Source organism: Rhinatrema bivittatum, chromosome 5 (genome assembly GCF_901001135.1).
Source record: "Rhinatrema bivittatum chromosome 5, aRhiBiv1.1, whole genome shotgun sequence".
In the NCBI taxonomy this organism is placed as follows: Eukaryota; Metazoa; Chordata; class Amphibia; order Gymnophiona; family Rhinatrematidae; genus Rhinatrema; species Rhinatrema bivittatum.
Genome location: NC_042619.1, coordinates 26912804 through 26934582, shown reverse-complemented (window position 1 = coordinate 26934582; position 21779 = coordinate 26912804). Strand labels below are relative to the sequence as shown.

Here is a 21779-nt window from a genome sequence, read left to right as displayed (position 1 = left end):
AATTGACGAAACTGAAGTCCACCTCTAACCGTGCCCTCTCCACTGCTGGCCCAACTTTATGGAATAATATGCCCCACACTCTGTGACAGGAACCATGCTATAAGAAATTTAAACAGAACCTCAAAATATGGCTCTTCAAGCAAGTCTTCACTTATTTATTTTTAGTTTTTATATACCGATTTTCCTGCATAAAATGCATATCAAACCAGTTTACAATGAAACAGAATAAGCAGGAAGTAGAATTCCTTAGTCTAATACATTTAAACGTCAATAACGAAATAATTGTAAACAAAGCAAACAGCTAAACAGCATTATTAAAGGTTAAATTAATAACAAAAACATAAATACAATTATTTTTATTTATTTTTTTTTTTTTTAGAAGGAGCACAAATGGTAGCACGAAGGGGAGCACAAAGGGGAAAACCCCTTTGTCGCGCCCCTTTGTCACGAGACGCCCGGGGCGCAACGCCTGGTGGAATATCGCCGTTAATCGGGTCGCCGCTGGGCGTCATGACGTCGGGGGGGGGGGGGGGGGGGTGTCTTCACATCGCTGTTTTCTTTTTCTGTCATCTTATTTACTTTTTCTATTTTTTTGTCTTTTTTGTCCAAGATGTAGTGTTCCTGAAATGCCCGATGGTGTAGGGCTGCCCCTCTGTATCAGTGCCTGGTGGAATAGCGCCGTTAATCGGGTCGCCGCTGGGCGTCATGACGTCGGGGGGGGGGGGGGCGGGTCTTCACATCGCTGTTTTCTTTTTCTGTCATCTTATTTACTTTTTCTATTTTTTTGTCTTTTTTGTCCAAGATGTAGTGTTCCTGAAATGCCCGATGGTGTAGGGCTGCCCCTCTGTATCAGTGCCTGGTGGAATAGCGCCGTTAATCGGGTCGCCGCTGGGCGTCATGACGTCGGGGGGGGGGGGGGGGGGCGGGTCTTCACATCGCTGTTTTCTTTTTCTGTCATCTTATTTACTTTTTCTATTTTTTGTCTTTTTTGAGCTATCCTTCCTCCCTCCCTCCCCCTCTTTTGTTAGTCACCCTTACCTCCCTTCGCAGGTCCTTGGTTACCTCCTTACCGCCAATTTTTTGTCACTCTCTCAGCTACGGTATGTATGTATTTAGTTTTTATATATAATGATATTCTACACTACTGAGTAAATATGCCTTTCATAGATTTTAATTCCTCGATTACCAAGCTACATGTATATGTATATAATTTTGTCATATCGACGACTTTTTCTAAACATAGTTATACATAGTAATGACTCTCATATTAGTTACATTGTCTACCAAGCTATAGCCTGTTTCCGAATTGTTGTTCACTAAGTTATATGTAAAGCCTGTTGCTGAATTGCTGTTTCACTGTAAACCGATTAGATGTTCCAAACGATTATCGGTATATAAACACACTTAAATAAATAACTAAATGAATGCTGTGGCAAGACCCAAAGCAAGGAAGCCCTCAAATGTTACATTTCTGTATGGAAGAATGGGCCAAAATTCCTCAAAGGAGATGTTGAGACTGATCGACAGTTACAGGAAATGTTTAGTGGAACTTATTGCTGCACAAGGAGGGGCCACCTGTTACTGTGACAGGTTCACAAGCCTTTTCCCAAACAGACACTTATTGTTGAATGAATTATTAAATATTATAATCCTTTTTGGCAAAGTTATTTATTCAGTGTGGGTCTCCTCTCTCGTTTTGGGTTTAGATTAGATCCTAATCATGTTTTCAGTATGAACTGTGCTAAAATACATATCCTGGAGTGGGGGGGGGGGGGGTTTCCACAAATATTTTGTGAGATATATATATATAGACTAATTAGTTACAAGTGGTAAGAATGGTGCAAGATCTGTGAGGTATCAGGAAGACAGACGCAAAGTTGTCTCTCTCCCCCTCAAGGGACTTCCCTACCAAATGTAATTCACAGTTCGGTGACAAACTTATGGCCCTCATTCTGAAAGATTAGATGAGCAGGCCAACAGCAGAACTATCCACCTTTTGGGATTTGCTGGGTACTTGTGATCTGGACTGACCGCTGACGGAGAAAGGACACTGGGCATGTCGGACTTTGGTCCGACCCTGTATGGATACACTATCTTCTCATGACTTGCTAGTAATTGCTCCAACTTAAGATTTTCCTGCCCTCTAACTCTTTCTGCATGATCACTTTCTGAGCATCAGTACAGCGCTTATCACAGAGCCCTAAGAGCGCACACACACGCACACACACACAGCATTATACTAAATAATGCACAAAGAGTGGCAGAATGCTGCAAGCAATGGAATGCAAACCAGGGTTCCAATTCCACCACTCTCAAACATTCCTGGTGACCTTGGGCAAGTTGCTTCATCTCCTGTTGCCTCAAATACCCACTTAAATTGCAAGCGGTTTCGGCCAAAGACTTATACCTAAAAGATGTAAAACACCTTGAGCTAAAAACTGGAAACATGATCTAGAGGTAAAATTAATAATTAAAAAAAAAAAATGTCCCTACCTGACAGCCAGAAATAAAAGTTTGAGCTCAACAGAGGGGTAAGCCACATGCAACAGATCACACTGACCTCAAGTCAATGCACACACTTGCAGCATACGGTGTGGCTCGCAAGACCAACAGCCAACGTAATCACAGCCAAGTTGGGTATCTCCTCCATTAACAGCCACCGTGAACATAAAATGTGGTTCTCTTACCTTGCGCTACTGTTGACATCACAACAGAGGGCGTGGACGAAACTACGGTGGTCACAGCGACTGTGGTGGGGGTTGGTGACGGGGAGGAACTGCTGCTGCTGACCAGAGATGACTGAGACGCAGTAATTACCACCGGCTGCTTTTGGGTAGTGGACGCAATGACAGAGGTAGGCACCAGCTTAGTGACCGCAGCATAGTTATGAGACTTAGACAGGATGTTGGGCACAAAGGTAGAGCTTGGAGAAGTGGTGACTATTATCACCTATAACAAGAAAATAAGATATATTTACACTGGAAGTTAACCATCATTCCCTACAAGGCAGCAGATATGACTAGGGATCTTTGTTTTCAGTTTTTATTTCAATGTGACAAAAAAAAAAAAAAAAAACAGTGGAAAAAATTACTGTTATAACACAGGAGAAAAAAATGTATTAGCACATTGAAATCCCCAGGAAAAAGTTACAAAAACTGAAAATGAAGATCACTAAGATATAACAGAAAATATCAAACAATTAATATGAACACACATACACACATGCAAAACAAGATCAGATTCTTAGCAGTGTCCATCTATGGCAACAAAAGTAGCAGCAAAATATATCAATGATCAGAACTAGCAGATTCTCCTGATATCATGGCTAAAATATATAATAATCTTCAAGATCATAAATAAAATATTTACAATAACAAAAATATTAACCATGTACAAACCAGTACCACCAAGCAAAAAAAAAAACAGTAAGGAACCATCTCGCAATCAAATTCATTTATCTATACTCCACTTTTCAGCACTTCAAAGTGAATTACATTCAGGTACTGCAGGATTTCCCTATCCCAGAGGGCTCAGTTTGTACCTGAGGCAATGGAAGGTAAAAGTGACTTGCCCAAGGTCTCAAGGAGTGACAGTGGGTTTTCCCTGGTTCATAGTCCGCTAGGCTACTCCTCCAGTCCATGCAATCAATGCAAACACTATGAAAAGAGGTATAACAAAAAGCCAAGTTCTAATATAAATTTTAAATTAAAATTTAATAAACAATCCGTATCAGAGGATATGCGCTATATCCTTGTAATCTACTGCCTCTCACCCGCAATGGGCCCCAAGCAGTTGGCAGACAAGAGATCCTAAATCATTGAATTTTTATAACATTTTAAATTGCACATAAAAATGTAACAACCCCCCCCTCACATATCTTCCAGCTTCCAAGTTCAACGTCCTTGTTATTATGTAACTTTTGGTTCTCTGCTTTTGTCTCCGCTAATTATAAAAAAGTTGTTCCTGTTGTTAGGTTATGTTACACTGATCTACCCCTGTTCGATGCACACCGACCTGATATGGTATTCGACCTTGAAGGTCGGTATAGAAAAATGTTAAATAAATAAATAAATCTTTAAATAATACCCGATGAATAAGCTCATAAATCCAAGCGTGCACACGTGCACACAAACACCGCACAAGGCCAGTGTTTCAATAGTGCCAGCTGTCTTTCACCAGGGATCAAAAATGATTATATGGACACACTGCTGGATCTCATCTTACAGACACGCCACTCAGTGGCACAGCAGCTCAGGTGCACTGCTGCTTTCTGCCACGTGGAACATCTGGGTCTCATTCTTCGTCTCTTTGGGTAAAGATGTGAGCCAGGAGCTGAGGGCAGCCCCCTCTCCTTGGCTTTCTGGCAGAATAGGAGAACAAACCTATATATATATATAATACGAGGTGTTAACAACCCAACACCTGGCCCCCCACTGGGAACCCACATTATGAACATTGCCAATCAAAAGGAAGATTAAACCTCGTTAAAAATAACGTGATTAAAAAAAAAAAAAAGTGGTTCTTGTCAAGTGTTGCACTGCCTGCGTAGAGCCCAAGGAGGTGGGGGGTGTCTAATGCAGTTTGGGGTGCCACATGTCATACACGAGGCACCACGGGCCATCAGTTCTCCAAGTCTCACAGCTTGGGCATTGCACTGTCCATTCTTCAGCCACAAAGCATGGGGCACTTCAGGGCTGGGTAAGGAAGTCTGCAGGCTGATCCTCCCATGGACTGGAAAGCACTTGTGAGGCCCAACAGCTCCGGGTCAGCTCAAAGAGCATGAGAAGGGTTCAGGGAAAAAAAATATTTTTTTTTTCTTTTCATTCAAAGATTGCGTCACTACAGTTTTAAAGCAGCCAAGGAAAGCAACCGCCTCTTCAAAGCACTCCCCATATCGACCAGTGATCTCCATCTGCCAGCATTTGAAATCAGCTTATTATACTTCTGGGCTAATCAAACTGAGCAGCAAGGGACAATAGGGGCCTACTCATTAGTATCATCTCACATTCCACCCCATCCAGACAATGAGGTTAGGACTTTTCAGCTTGGAGAAGAGACGACTGAGGGGGGATATGATAGAGGTGTTTAAAATCATGAGAGGTCTAGAACGGGTAGATGTGAATCGGTTATTTACTCTTTCAGATAGTAGAAAGACTAGGGGGCACTCCATGAAGTTAGCATGGGGCACATTTAAAACTAATCGGAGAAAGTTCTTTTTTACTCAACGCACAATTAAACTCTGGAATTTGTTGCCAGAGAATGTGGTTCGTGCAGTTAGTATAGCTGTGTTTAACAAAGGATTGGATAAGTTCTTGGAGGAGAAGTCCATTACCTGCTATTAAGTTCACTTAGAGAATAGCCACTGACATTAGCAATGGTTACATGGAATAGACTTAGTTTTTGGGTACTTGCCAGGTTCTTATGGCCTGGATTGGCCACTGTTGGAAACAGGATGCTGGGCTTGATGGACCCTTGGTCTGACCCAGTATGGCATTTTCTTATGTTCTTAATGAGGCGGCAAAATTACCATGCAGCTATTCAGATTACAGCTTCCTGTCTATACAGCAGAAACAACTGAAACAAGAGGCTGGCCTGGTAGCAGTGCCAAACCAGCCAGGGCTGGGGACAGTGGTGGCAACACTCACAGTCTCTGGCACGGGGGGGGGGGGGGGGGGGGGGTTGAAATTCCAGATATTGCTCAATAGTGACACCTAGTGGCCAGCTGGTATCACATAATTGAACTCTCTGGGAAAGGGGAGGGAGGGGGCATGGGAAGGAAGACCACCTGGTTGAGAACCATCTCTACGATAACCAGATTCAGTAAACAGACTGGAGCATAAAACGGGAGTAAATATCCTAGGTAGTTGCGAACAAAAGGTTCGTGGCACTCCACTGTACCCAAAACTTGGCTCTGACTGACCTGGAAACAGTGGAGCACAAGAACCTGGGTAATTGCCAGGTTCTTCTGGCCTGGTTTTGGCCTCTGTTGGAAACAGGATGCTGGGCTTGATGGACCCTTGGTCTGACCCAGCATGGCAATTTCTTATGTTCTTAAAACCACAGGCCAAAATTTAAAAAAAAACACAAAACCACAACACCACACACAGCAAAGAGATCTAAAAATGAAAAGAAAAGGAAAAATGAAAAGAATTAGACTGCTTGGCCCAAGCTGCACGCACCCGGCCGCCTACCTTCTGTGTGGTTGTGTTTGTGGTCTGGGTGGAGGGCTTGGTGAAGGTGATCTTCACGGGAGACATGTGGGGCGGTAACGAGTTGGCGATGCTCTGCATGATGTTGCTCATCTTGGGGCTGCCGCTCACGGGGACTGTAATGGTCTTGCAGACTGGCGTGACAGCCTTGGGCACCTCCTTCAGGACCACGGGCGAGGAGCTGTTGGAGTTGGTTCGCCGCCTCTTGCGGGGTTTCTCGTCCTCGTCTGAGCAGCTGACACCTGTGGAAACGAAGCCGTACAATGGATTTCACTGTAAAAAAAAAAATACAACACTAAAAAGGCTACAGCGTTCCAGTTTGTTCTGTTTGGGTGGAATAGTGATGTGATGTGATCCCCCCCCCCCCCCCCCCCCCAAACACACACACTTTACACAGGCAGGCTAGAAAAGTCCCACTCGTCTGCTCGTCAACGAGTAGCTTTTCCGGGCTGGAAACCAGCTTCTTCTTGACCAAGGAGCCATCTACCAAGAGGAAGAGAACATGTGAAGAAGAGCTGCACACACCATAGGCAACAGATCATGCCCCATTGCCCACGGTGGAAAAGCCTTCCCTCTCTCCTCCACATAACCTACTATCGCTCTCTTCCCCATTGAATGCAAGTGATACAGAAGTGCAGAAGAGTAACAGCAAGGAAGATAAGATGAAAAAGTGCACGCTTGTCAAGCAGCACAAAGGTACATTTCCATAGATCTGAATAAAATTTGGTAGGAGAGCTGGAACCTCAGCACAAGGCTCTCCCTAAAATAATTTTCAGACAAATCCATCCATGGAGAAGGCCTTTGATACATGCATAGGAGAGAACAGAAGAAGATGGTCAAAGGCACATGCTTTCCACCAACGAAACATACTCAGACATGAGTTTTCCAGAAAATTCTGATCTAAAAAAAAAAAAAAAAAAATTCCCATGCAATTCTTTTCACAATTAAAATTCTTCCTCAAAATATTACACTATGCAAGTTTTCCTGATGCCCTAAATAGACCAAAAATACCAAACCGCATCACCAATTTATATAGTTAGTAAAAAAAAAAAAAATAAATACATCCACCATATTAAAGTAGCTAAATTGAAATATTTCATTTGTGGAGGGAGGAGGAACTCAAGACACTTAACATGGTTTAAATACTTTGCTATACTGAAATAAATTCTACACACTAGACATTGCTAAACTTGCCCAATTTGTATTGTCATCCAATCAATTTTTAGAAATACAAAAATTTTCCACAGAAAACCAGAGCATGGGGAAAAATTTCCTGCCATCTCTGAACATACTTTAAAACAAACAAAAAAAAGGCACTGTAGAGGCCACCCTAACTTATGTGAGACAGCTTGTGAGTGGTCTGCTTTAAGGGCTTCTTTACCTCTCTGCATGGGATCACAGCAGAATCCCAATATGCTCTCCAAGGTGTTTATTAAACAAACATCCCTTTGGTTCCCCCTTGGCCCTGTCTGTTTTTGTTTCTTCTGCACCAACATCTCATCTGCACAAAAGTATAGATAGAATTCAACAGGAAAAAAAAACGTACTCAGCAACAGCACCTGTGCCACAAAAACAATGATAAATGGAGAAACTACTTACTTAATAATTTTGTCTTCCTTAGTATAGACAGATGGCCTCAGGACCAATGGGCTGTGCTCCCCTGCTAGCAGATGGGAGTCAGGTTTCAAAGCTGATGTTACCCTACAAACACCCCTGCAGTGACCTCGGCCCTTCAGTATTCTCTTCAAGCGCCACTGTGGACATACTATCGAAAAAAAAACTATTAAAAACGGATAACCGTAACTATACTCAACCAAACCCTGAACTGCAGTAAGATTATAGATGCTCTGATCCAGGGAATGGAGGACGACTTACCCGTAATCTCTTGGAATCTATATCCACTATGCGGGCGAATCCTTGGCACCATTCTTGGGCAGCCGGGGGCTGGATGCCGAATCCATCTGTCTACACTAAGGAAAACGAAATTATCAGGTAAGTAATTTCTCCATTTCCTAGCATGTAGCCAGTTGGACTCAAGACCAATGGGATGTCCAAAAGATACTCCTGATCGGATTGGGAAGCTGCCTGCGGTCCGGTTAACAGCGCCCTTGCAAAGGCTGCGATCTCTCTGACCTGTACATCTAGGCGATAAAACCTGGAGAAGGTGTGCAAGGAGGACCACATTGTGGCTCAGCAAATATTGATGGGAGACAGCAGTCTAACTTTCGCCCATGAGACCACCTGACCCCTGGTGGAATGAGCTTTAACCTGAGAAGGTAATGGCTTTCCTCCCTACCTCCTTAATCCAGCAAGCTATGGTAGCCCGCGAAGCTGGTTCGCCCTGCTTCCTTCCACCGTAAATGAGAAAAAGGCAGTCCGTCTTTCGGACCAGTTCTGAAACTTCCATGTACCGCCCTAACAGTCTGACATCCAAATGACAGAGGCGGCGATATTCCTCTGCATCCTTGAGTTTATCTAGAGATGGCAAGGAGACAGACAGATTCAAATGAAAGTCTGAGACTACCCTGGGCAAGAAGGATGGAATGGTTCGAAGCTGTAACACTCCTGGAGTCATCCAGAGGAACGGTTCCAGACAAGACAATGCCTGTTGTTCAGAGATGCGACATGCCGAGCATATAGCCACCAGAAACACCATTTTCAAGTTAAATAAACGCAAGGAAATACTGCGCAGTGGCCAAAAGGAAAACTCTGCCAAAATCTACAATACTAGACTAAGATTTCACAAGGGAACCAGCCACCGTAGAGATGGCCGGAGGTGCTACACCCCTTTCAGAAAATGGGCCACGTCTAGATAAGCCGACAGGCGAGTTTTGTTCACCTTGCCCCTGAAACAGGAGAGAGCCACTATCTGGACCCTCAAGGAGTTAAGGGTCAAGCCTTTATTCAAGCTGACCCGCAAAAATTCCAGAATTAATGGGATTTTGACCATCCGAGGGGAAACACTGCATTCCTCGCACCAGACCTCAAATACTCTACAGACCCGGACATACGCCAGGGAGGTACAGAACTTCCGCGTGGAGTAAGGTAGCAATTACTTCTTGCTTCATCAGGCGAGTCCTCTCGAGGGCCAGACCGTAAGACAGAATTGCGTTGGATCCTCGTGAAGAACCGGTCCCTGCTGTAGCAGTCCCTGTGCGGTGGGAAGCACAGAGGGAGTCTCCACTAGGAATCTCCACATGTCCGCATACCACGGATGCCTGGGCCAATCTGGAGCTACTAGTAGGACTAATCCCATGTGGTGTGCGATTCTACGAATATCCTTGCCCAGCAGAAGCCATGGAGGGAAGGCATTTAGCTACTCTTCTTTCGGCCAGGTCTGAACGCGAGCACCAATCCCCAGTGCCCACTAACCTCTTCTGCGACTGAAGAATCAGGGAACCTTCATGTTGTGAGATGTGGTCAGCAGGTCAATGGATGGGAGACCAAGCGGTCTACTACCAACTGAAAGTCTTTAGCCGACAACACCCACTCTCTTGGATCCAGACTCCCCTTGCTTAGAAAGCCTGCTCTGACTGACTTTCCCTGCGATGTGGGAGGCTGAGAATCTGCAGATGTATTTCTTTCCATTTCATAAGGAGATCTCCTGTGACACTTGCTGGCTTTTGGTTCCACCCTGGGCATTTGATGTAGGCTACTGTTGCTGCATTGTCCGACATTATGCAGACTGCTTGACCCTGGACTATGTGGCTGAATTGTAGACATGCCAATCTGACTGCCTGAGCTTCCCAGCCCCGGAAGCTTGCGTCCGTTTTGAGGACCAGCCAGTTCGGGGAGGACAGAGGTACACCCCTGGTCAGATGAGCTTCCTGCAGCCACCACTGTAGCCGAGAGAATACTCCCATAGGTAAGTAAAAACGAATCCAATAGTCTTGAGACTGTGGGTTCCAACGTGAGAGTAGTTAGCGTTGAAGTGGTTGCATGTGTGCCCTTGCCCACATCACTATTTCCAGGGTTACTGTCATCAAACCAAGAACTTGGAGATAGCTCCACACTGTCGGGCCGATGCACTAGGGACATCAACTTCCTTATCTGTGTGGTTGTAAGGAAGACCTTGCCCTGCTTGGTGTCGAATCAGACTCCCAGATATTTATTTATTTATTTAGAGATTCTTATATACCGCGGTACGTATAGTTATATATCACCTCGGTTTACAGTAAACAATATATTCTGAGGACTGGAAGGATTTGATACTCCTTTTGTCCAGGTTTACGACCCAACAAGTTCTTGAAGCAAGGAAGTCACCCTGTTGGTTACCCGGAGACTCTCTTCCATGGACTTTGCTGGGATCAACCAGTTGTCCGAGTACAGGTGCACCAGGATTCCCCCTTTTCTCAACGCTGCCGCTATGACCACCATAATCTTGGAAAATGCTCTGGGGGCAGTGGCCAGGCCAAAGGGCAGTGCCCAAAACTGATAATGGAGACCTAGTACCACAAAGCGTAGGAAACTATGTTCTTGATGGATTGAAATATGTAGGTAGGCCTTGGATAGGTCCAAGGGGTTAAGAACTCTCGAGATTGTACAGCCATTACAGAGCATAGGGATTCACTCGTAGATGTCGGTTGACACTCTAGGTCCAGGATGGGGTGAAAGGAACCTTCCTTCTTAGGTACAATGAAATAGATGGAATAACGCTTCATATTTTCCTGGAGTGCAGGTCTGGGATTATAGCCCTCATCTTGAGAAGCCTTAACAGGGTAGTCTCCACTGCCTGCATTTTGTGTTAGGAGTGGCAAGGAGATGATATGAATATGTCCTGAGGAGTGCCGCAAAATTCCAGCGCATATCCTTCTCGTACGACCTCCAGTACCCATTTGTCCGACGATCTCAACCAACCGATGGTAGAAGAGGGACAGTCGACCCCTTATCTCCTCGTTCTGAGGGTGGGTCAGCAAAAGGTATTGGGGGGGGGGGGTTCAGGATGAACCTGAACCCGAGCCGGTCCCTCTCTTGGGCTATCGGCTCCGAAAGGACAGAGACCTCTGAAATGTCGAGTTTCTGCAGGGGCGAAAGCATTGGGAGCCCCTTGATTGACTCTTCGTAGGTGAGGAGTGCTGTAACTGCTTTCTCTTATCTTCTGGTAGCCAGGGAACTGAAGATTCACTCCATTTACTGGCCAGCTTTTCCAATTCACTTCTGAAGAGAAATGATCTTTTAAAGGGCATCTTTGTAAGATTTGCATTGGAGGTTGTGTCTGCTGACCAATTCCACAGTTATAGCTGTCTTCTGGCCACCACCACCACGGATTCCACTCCTCTGGCCAAGATACGGACTAGGTCCGAGCCTGCATCAGCTGAAAAGGTAAAGGCAGGTTCCATACCCGCTCTGGAATACACCCCCGAATCATCCACTTCCTGAGAGAGGAGCAGGCACGAACGAGCTACTAGGGTACAAGAAGCAGCAATCTGTACGGTCATTGCATCAAAGGCCTGTTTAAAGGATGGACTCCATCCATCTATCATGCACATCCTTTAAGGCCGCTCCTCTCTCCACTGAAATAGTTGTTCACTTTAAGAGACAGACCAGCGCATCCTCTTTAGGGAAATGCAAACGTTCTCTCACTGTCGGATCCAGTGGGTACAGAGCTTCTAACACTCATCTACCTTTAAAACTTACTTCTGTTACATCCCACTCCAAGTCAATCAACACCTAGATGGGCTTCCAGCACTGGAAAGTATCAAGAGGCGATCAAGTAGGGAAATCAGATTGGGATTCTTTGGTTCCGTCATAGAGTCCGCCCCAGAAACTCTCAGCATCTTCGGCATCTGGGAAACTAGGGCCGGCAATTCGTTTCTATATAAAATCTGTAACAAGGTCTGAAACGGTTCTAAACCAGGGGGAATTTCCCCATCTTCCAAGGAATCTTTATCCTCTTCTTCGTCTGTGCCATCAGAGGTCCTACCAGGGATACCATTGGTGAGGCATGCCTCGAGGTCTGCCAATAGGACTGGAAGAGGGAGGGCTTACCAGCTGAGGTTCCCTCGAACTGGGACAAGTGAGGTAGCAGACCGCACCTGTATGAAGGCTTGAAGGCCTTGAAAAAAATTCCACCCAAGAAAAGGCAGCCGGGTCCATGCCTAGCCCAGGATGACCCAGTCCCAGGGTACTCCGATCTGGGATACTTCCAGTTAAGGCTGTGGGCTGACCCATCCTCTGAATTGAGGGAGCCAGGCTTAGTAAAGTCTGAGGAGGCCAACACTCCCTCGGGCTTCCTCACAGTGCTGACATAAGCAAGAACCGGGTCAGACTGTGCAGCCTTAATATGACAAGCGGCACAGAGAGAAAGGCACTTATGTTTCTTTGCTGCCTGAGCCATTGGCGTTGGTAACTGCGTGTTCAGTCGGCTCATGCTTAACATTTTATGCGCACAGATTCCGAGCACCTTCTTGGGCCGCAGTGAGGCACATGCACAGCCCGTGCGCCCAGCTTTACTTGTATCCTGCACTTAGTAAGTTGTGCGCACATGTACATGTGTGACATTATGCGCACAGCGCTTGCGCGGAGCCGACACGCACTGCGCGTACCGCTTTATGGAGGGCAATACAGCACGTACAAAGACGCAAGCAAGATGGCGCCACCGTGGCCTACCACGCAGTGTGCCGACCACGCCTAAAGCAGGATTTAGCCCACAGGAAGGCCGCTCAACCCGCTCGGAAGCCCACTTCCTCTTACCCCAACGGGACTGGGAATGACATTGGTAAGGCGTGCCAAACTAGGAGACCAGAGGAATTCATACCAAAACCCCTCCAAATGTGTCTGAATCAGGAAATTTATTTTTTTTTTTTGTTACTTACCTGGGCTCAGCGTTTACCGGCTCAGTTCAGAGACTGTCTCCGGCTGCAGAAGGACGAGGGCTTTGGCTGTCACTGCTGCGCACAGCTTCCAGCACCCACTGCCTTTCAACTGCTTAAGCAGCAAAGTCCATACTGGGAACCAGCTACCAGACCAAGGCCCACCTCTGATGGATCTCGGAAATCACCTCATGAATTCTCACCTGGGGGAAGGATCTTTAGGTATCACCACAGGATAGCGGGGCTCAATTTTTTCTCCAATTTAAAAGTAGAATTTCTTCTTCCAAAAAGTACAGCGATCTCCATAGGGAGAAGTGCGTCCACCATTTGCTGGAGACAGGGAAATACTGAAAGGCTGAGGTCACTGCAGGAATGTATGTAGGGTGAAGTCAACTTTGAAACCTGACTCAGTCTCCATCTGCTGGCAGGGGAGCATAACCCATTGGTCCCGAGTCCATCTGTCTACACGCTAGGAAACAGATTTTTATTTTTGTACTCAAAGAATCCCCAATTATCTGGAAAAAATACACCTAAATTTACATGTTATAAACACCTAAAAATAGAAGCCATAATAAGGCATCAAAAGTAGCTACAAATTTTAATTTGCAAATGACCAAATGTTCACCAAGTTTGGGAGGAACTATCCCAGAAGTATTCAGTAACACAGACTGCAACTGTTTTATACAAGGCCCTTCCCACCGCTGCCTAAAAAAGTATACATCTCATGGAGGTCACATGATGTGGTGAGCTGGGACAATCGTGCATTTCCTAGATCCGGGTGCCATCCCCCGAAAATCACAAGCAATTGGAACCATTTCCCTCCAAATTCAAGAAATTTTCTACAGAATCTGTTCAGTCTATGTCAACTGACAAGTATATGCATAAATCGCCGCAGATTATGCCCCTTAAGGCTGGGAAAAAGGAGCAAGAAAAACCATAAATGCTAGCTGACAAAATGGCTGCTGAGTGTCAAACAGGCTGGTGTTTCGCGCAGCCACGAGGTAATCTCAGAGCTTATAGCAGCTGTAGTAGTTGCATTAAATAGTAGACAGACTTCCATTTTGGAGCAAATTACAGAATTTAATTCAAAACTCTCAGAATTCAGTCCCAGGTTAGAGATGCTGGCGGGGAGAGCTTCGGTGCTAGAGGATGATTCCAAAGCTCACACTAACAAACCTGTGGCTCTCGAGAAGCAGATAGCAAAGCAGGAGGAAAAGTTAGAGGGCTTTGAAAACCACTCTCAACACAATTATATCAAATTTTGGGGTTCACAGAGTGTAGAGGAGCATAACCTAGCTGGTTTTTTTTGAACAATGGCTGCCTGAATTGTTAGACTTAACTGAGGAGCTGGGATCAATTAAAACTGAGCAAGTTCACAGACTGGGAAAGCAGCAAGTCAGAGAGACCAGACCTCGCTTTGTGATAGCTAAATTTCTAAACTGGTCTCAGAAGCAACGAATTATACAGGCCTAACACAAAATTAGAGATATTTCTTACCAGAACGCTTGGTCTGCTTGTTTCAAGATTATTCAGAGGTTACCCAGCAGAGGAAGCAAATTAACACTGTGTGCGCCATTTTGGTGAAAAACAAGTTAAATGTGCTCTCCAGTACCCTGCAAAGCTTTGTATTTGGTTGGATGGTAAAGCCTTCCTGTTTGATAAAGTTGCACCAGCGAAAGCGTTCGTTGACAAACTGACTTGATCTTTTCCTCAAATGGAGTTTTATATTCTTTTTTCCTTGTTCGTGCAGCCATTTGCAGTTTGGTTTTGCTATTTTAGCAATTTTTGCTTCATTAATACTTTACTAAACCAAAGTTTTTCCCACCAGAGGAACACCTGTGTGTCACGTGCCAAGGAAGGACGTCAGGACCGGGAGAGACCCCTGTGCATGACCCGGTTGTTGCGCGGTTGCTCTGAATTGCGCGATTAAACCAATCCAGGGTCTCTCCCAGCTGATTGGTCCAGCATAACGGGCTGGAACAGGAGCTGCCCTGCATCACAGGCAAGGCACACGGATGAGTGCCTTTTCTTTTTTATTTTCTTCCACCGTGCATGCTGAGGGCTATTGGAGGCGATCCTAATGTTCTACTATGGGGGTGTGCTCTTTCAATGAGAAGCGACGGCAAAGGAGTTGGGAGGCTCTGGGCTGAATGCAGAAGACGACTGGTTAACCAAGCGGTACCTCGCAAAGGTCGGAGCTGCTGTTGGCTAGCTGATCGGACTGGGGATCACTAGCCCTGGGGCCGTGCTGGAGAGGACCCCTGGACTTCACCACTTTACATTCTGGACATGTATTGGCTTAAGTTAGGAGGGAGGGAGTTTCATATGGCTCTTTAAAGTTAATTTAAAAAAAAAAAGGGGGGGGGGTGTTTCATTTAGGATCCTGAAGTGATGGCTACTCTCAGTTTTGAGTGGTCAGGTAATTTGAACCTATACTATACTCCTTCCTTAGGGCTTTTGGCAGTTGGTACAGGAGTCAAAAGGGGCAACAGAAATGAAGGGGGAAGAGGAACTATGAGATTAGGAACAGTCTCTTGAGGTACTCTCATCTGCTTTTTATTTTTTTTTCTAGGGGATGGCACCCTCACACATACAGGGTGTACCTCATACTCCCTAGATGGGAGCCTTCTTGGCTGGATACTGGAGGAAAGGGGGGTGGGAGTGCTTGGGTTAGGAAGGGTTGGAGGGGGGGGTCATTCTCAGATACTGTTTAATTTTGATGGCTGGATAGTTCCTTTCCTACCTCTTTGCAGCAGATGGTTGTTTCTCTCCCGGGGAGGGGCTGGCAGTGGGGCAAGGCTGGGTGTCCCACTTAGGGATATTGCGATGATTCTTTCAGTAGTCTCATCCCCATCGGGAGCTGAGTAGTCTATTACGGGTAATCTTGTGGAATGTTAATGGACTAGGGTCTCCTATCAAGAGGAAAAAGATTTTTCATGCTTTAAATAAATATAAAGCTACAATCGCTTGCTTACAGGAAACTCACCTTAGGGGGGCAGAAAGGAGCAAAATTAAATGGGAGTGTGTACAACTGTTTCTTCTCTGTGGCAGTAGGTAAAAAAGCTAAGGTGGCTACATTGATTCATAAAAGTGCCCATGTTCCAGATTTGAAGGCGATTACAAACCTCAATAGGAGATATGTCATTTTCATTGGTAAATTGAATGGACAGGCATATACGATTTGCAATCTTTATGCTTCTAATGAATATACCCATAGTTTTTTTTGTAAACCTGGTCAATATTCTCTTAGCTAATGTCCAGGAACCCCTAGTGATTATAACTGTGTGAGTGATAAGAAATTATTCCTTACCTGCTAATTTTCGTTCCTGTAGTACCGTGGATCAGTCCAGACCATGGGTTATGTTCCCCTTCCAGCAGATGGAGTCAGAGCAAAAACTGAGAGGGTGGTCCCTGATAACTGGTGCACCCTTTGTAAACCTTCAGTATTAAGAATATCCAAGCAATAAGGAAAAACACACCTTGGATGGATCAATACACATTGAATATTATGGATCAATACAAAATTGAATATCAACTGTAAACAAGGCTAAGCAAAAAACTTGCAACCTGAACTCTTAATCAGTCCCAAACCGATCCTGAAATAATTACACAGTCGAGCTGAAAGATTATCCCAAAGAACCCCCAACAATCCGTAGGGTGGGCGTCTAGACTGATCCATGGTACTACAGGAACGAAAATTAGTAGGTAAGGAATAATTTTCTTTTCCCTGTATGTACCAGGATCAGTCCAGACCGTGGGATGTACCAAAGCTTCCCTAAGTAGGGTGGCCACTGATAACCCAGCTCGAATGACCTGAGCCCCAAAGGAGCCTACGATCGGTAGTTGAAGATTCAAGCGATAGTGATATGCAAATGTGTGTAACGACTTCCAGGTAGCTGCTCTGCAAATTTCCTGCGGAGAAGCCGTTCGGCTTTCTGCCCAGGAGGCTGCTTAAGCTCAGAGAGAATGAGCCTTTATAGCGTCTGGCGGTGGACGCCCAGCGCCAACGTACGCCGTAGAAATTGCTTTCTTTAGCCAGCGGGCAATGGTGGTTTTAGAAGCCTCGTTTCCCCTTCTGGGGACCACTCCAGAACGAAGGAGGATGCACTTGACATCGAGGCTCTCTAGAATCCTTGTCCTGGAAGGACGGCAGCTCCACCAACTGATTCAAATGAAAGAACGAGACCAACACAAGGATACCCCTGAACCCGTGAAGCGTAGATAAGGCTCTCTACATGACAAGGCTTGAAGCTCCGAAATTCTGTGAGCGGAACAGATAGACACCAGGAATACTGTCCTAAGAGTGAGGTCCTTGAGGATAGCTCTCTTCAGAGGTTCAAACGGTGGACCGCCTAGAATTCATAGAAACATAGAAATGACGGCAGAAGAATCGGTCCATCCAGTCTGCCCAGCAAGCTTCACACTTCTTTTTTTCTCATACTTATCTGTTTCTCTTGGCTCTTAGTAACCTTAGGTTCTATTTCCCTTTCACCCCCACTATTAATGTAGAGAGCAGTGATGGAGCTGCTTCCAAGTGAAATATTAAGTTTGATTAGTTGGGTAAGCGGCAGCATAGCTCTCTGCCGTTGAAGCAGAGAGCAATGCTGGATATGCATTGAAAGTGAAGTATGCCTTGAAAGTCACATTAACTATCATCAAATATTGAAAAGCCTAATAATTGGTAATTGAATAAGCCTAATAATTGGTAATACCTATAGCCCATGAACCCATCTCTGGTTTTTTTTTTTTTTGGTTTTTTTTTTCTTTAATTGGGAGATGGCAGCCCTCCATCCTTCCGCTCCATGAAGGTGGAACACCAACCACTGGCCACTGGCATCCCGCTCTGTGAATGCCTCATATCCCGCTCCGTGAATTCAAAGGACCAAATTCAAGCTCCACGAAGGACCTAAATTGCATATCAGTGGCTTCACATGCTATACTCCCTTTAAGGACCGGACTATGTCAGGGTGCGATGAAAGAGTAGTTCTATCCTGATGGAGGGCACCAAGGGCTGCCACCTGTACTCTGAGGGAATTGAAGGCTAATCCCATCTCCAGACCTCATTGCAAGAAAGATAAGATCTGGGGTATTGTCGCATGATGTGGAGAAAGTTGAGTGGACTGGCACCAAGACTCAAAAATTGTCCAGACCCGGACATAGGACATGGAGGTGGAAAACTTCCTAGCCTTGAGAAGAGTGGAGACGACAGCCTCTGGGTACTCTCCTCTTCTCAGCCGGCCCCGCTCAAAAGCCAGGCCGCTAGACAGAAGTGATCTCCCTGGTTGAAAAATACTGGGCCCTGTCGGAGAAGGTTCGGCAGATGTCTCAGTCGAAGCGGGTCGTCCACCGCAAGGGTTGACCAAGTCTGCAAACCACGGCCATCGAGGCCATTCCGGAGCTTTCAGGATCATGGGCCCCTGGTGAATCTATTCTTCAGAGCACCTCTCCCACTAGGGGCCAAGGCGGAAAAATGTAGAGCAGGAGGTCCCGCGGCCACGGGAAGACTAAGGCATCGAAGCCCTCTGCGCCTTGTTCTTCTGTGACTGAAGAAGCACGGAGTGTTCCTTTGAGTGGCCATCAGATCGAGATGGGGAGTCCCCCATCACGTGAAGAGGAGTGACACTGCTTCCTGGGACAGCTCTTTCCCCCCGGGATTTAAGCGTTGGCGACGTAAGAAGTCCGCTTTAACATTCTCTACGCCTGCAATGTGCGATGCCACCAGATGGGACAAATGGGAGTTCCGCCCATGGCATTAGCTTGTTCATCTCCTGAGTGACATGGAGACTCCTTGTCCCTCCCCGACGGTTGATGTACGCCACTGTCGTTGCATTGTCGGAGAGGATTCAGACTGCTCAGCCTTGGACTAGAGGCAGAAAGCGCTTCAGCGCCAGATGAACCGCTCTTGTCTGCAGACAGTTGATAGGCCACGCTGACTGAACTGGCGTCCACTGCCCCTGCATCGATTGGTGTCCGCACACAGCCCCCCCAGCCGGCGAGGCTGGCATCTGTCATAATGATCACCCACTGCGGAACCTCTACCACTCTTAGCATGTGATCCAGATTGAGCCACCAGGTCAGGCTGTCCTTGGCTAGAGATGATAGCGGCAAAAGAATCTGAAATTCCCGAAACACCGACTGCCAACAGGAGAGTAATGTTCTTTGCAAGGGACGCATGTGGGAAACACCCAAGGCACTACATCTATAGTAGAGGCCATGGAGCCCAGCGCCTGGAGATAGTCACAAGCAGTGGGAAGTCTGAGGTTTCCGAAAGCACTGAACCTGAAGGAGAGACTGTGCCTACATTGGTGCCGAAATGAGCTCCCAAAAAGTCGAGTGACTGCGCCGGAGTGAGGCTGCTCTTGGCAAAATTGACGATGCAGCCTAGTGACTAGAGGAGAAGTAATGCTCTTTCCACGGAGTGCTGGCACAAATCCGTGGACTTCACCCGGATGAGCCAGTCGTCCAAATAGGGATGGACCAGAATCCCTTCCCTCTGCAGGGCCTCCGTCACCACCACCATAACTTTGGTAAAGGTGCGAAGAGCGGTCACCAGGCCAAATGGCAGGGCCTGGAAATGCTGCCCTAAAATCTTGAAGCGGAGGAAGCGCTAATGCTCCTACAGGATGGGGATATGAAGATATGCCTCTTTTTATATATTCTTTGTTCTATGTAATGCTCACAAGCAATTTTATTTGTTCTTGTTCTTCGTTCCATGTAATGCTCTTAGGCAAGTTTAATTGTTTCACTGTAAACCGGTTTGATATGCATCCAATGCAAGAAGATCGGTATATAAAAAACAAAAAATAAATATATAAGTCCAAGGACATGAGGAACTGTCCCCGGTGTATCGCGGCAATCACTGAGCGCAGGGTTTCCATTCTGAAGTGTGGTACCTTGAGAGTCCTGTTGACCATCTTGGGGACTACGAAGGAAATGGAATAATGGGGAAACCTTGTTCCGGTACCGGCACCAGAAGAATGGCACCCAAATCCAGGAGCTGATCCAGTGTTTGATGAGACCACACGGAGAGAAGACAAACCTGTCTCAGAGGTCGAGCAAATTTTAAAGCGTAACCGTGCAGTAGAATATCCAAGACCCACCGGTCTGAGGTGATTTTGATCCACTCCTCGTAGAAGAGGGAAAGATGTCCTCCTATCCTGGGAACCGAAGAACGGACCAGCAAGGTTTCATTGTGTAGATGTGTAACCGTCTCTTTAGCATAAGCTTCAAGCCGGTCTCCGGCCTCGAAAGGAATGAGACCTGGACTGCGACCTCGAAGAGGGAGTCCTGTGAGGCACCGGTCAAGTCTGACGATAACGCCGTTGGCCTCTGAACCAGGTCCGCACAGTGATGATCTTCCGGCAATTTATGCACCTTGTTCTCTCCAAGCGATTTAAAGATCTGGTCCAACTCGTCTGGGGCAGACCTATCAATGTCCCCATCTGCATCCCCAAGGAGAAGGTCCTGCGACCCAGGGTTCGGCAGATTAGGAGCTAAAAACCCCGAGGAATTAACAGCTGAGCATCCTGACTGTCCCCTAGAGGGATCCAACACCTCTGATGGCCTGAGGACCTTTGCTGGTAAAGGTCCCTCTCCTCCTGCCATTCAGCTTCCGCTTAAAAAAAAAAAAAATCTTTGTGGATTAAAATCACAAACTTAGAAGAAAAGGCCTGCTTGTCTCTTTAAGGTCCGTTCCCCCGGGGGGGAGGGCCGCATCGGGAGGAGAGGCAGGCTCTAGGTCAGCCGGGTGCACATGGGCTTAAATTAGGTATAATAAAAGTACAAAATCAGTAGTAAAATGAGAATTCCCTTTCCCCCATCTGGCAAAGAAACAGGTGCAGCAGGCTGGCTCTCCACATGTGGATACAAAATGGCAATCGAGGCATCGGGAGGGAGGGTGGGGTGAGGAGTTGCCGTGGGAACGGCCAAGTCCTTCTGTGCCCAGCTGCTGCGAGGGGGAGAGAGAGAAAACTGCTCTCCGCTCCTTCCCCCATAAGCTGCAGGTCCTTGTACAGGGTACTGATTAATAAAAAGTAAAAACCTTTCCTCTTTTTCTTCTCCCTTCCAGACAGCCTAAAATGAGAGAGGAATTTTACTTCTCTGATAAGACCCCTGAGGAATGTGACTTCTCAGGGATGTTAAAGTGAGAGGGATTTTACTTCTGACAATGAGAGACCTGAGGTATGAGACTTCAGGGGTCTCCACGGGAAAGGGACTGGACCACCCCTCCCCCCTGCACCGAGCTCCTCACAGGAACAAGAAATTTAGTGCTGCTACCTGTTAAAAACGACCAGTTCTCCCATTCAGTCAGAGGAATGGCGCGTCTCTGCAACTGTTAGGCTGCCCCGAGAAAGAAACGGCATCTCAGGGCAGCAGGGAGGGTTGTAGGGGAGAGGTTGGACCACCAACATTCAACCCTAATGCAGCTGAAATACTGGCTGTAAGAAAAGAAGATAGAAGGAATGTACAAGACCAACCTGTCACTGAAAACAAAGTTCTGCCTGCAAGTCTCCAGAGAAGCTGAACACAGGCTTTTTTTTTTTTAACTTTATAACTATGATCCATCCAAGGAAATAATTAGAGGAAAACAAAGAATAAAGAAATTCTGTAAACTATCCTCTCAATGAACTGGGGAACCGAAGGTGCAACTGCCATCTGCTGGAGTCAGAGAAATACCTAAGGTTTACAGAGGGCGCACCAGTTATCAGGGACCGTCCTCTCACTTTTTGCTCTGACTCCATCTGCTGGAAGGGGAACA

The 21779-nt window shown here is 46.2% G+C and overlaps 1 protein-coding gene across 4 annotated transcripts in view; it reads right to left on the bottom strand.

Moving 5' to 3' along the window:
• The window catches only part of EMSY (EMSY transcriptional repressor, BRCA2 interacting), a 166142-nt gene that overhangs the window by 91335 nt on the left and 53028 nt on the right, over window positions 1-21779 (bottom strand). For all 4 annotated transcript variants that reach the window (XM_029602160.1, XM_029602159.1, XM_029602161.1 and 1 more), the window contains exons 7-8: window positions 6192-6451; window positions 2688-2949 (exon numbers count right to left, since the gene is read on the bottom strand). In XM_029602160.1, the coding sequence (XP_029458020.1) occupies window positions 2688-2949; window positions 6192-6451 (522 nt within the window). The remainder of the gene's footprint in view (window positions 1-2687; window positions 2950-6191; window positions 6452-21779) is intronic.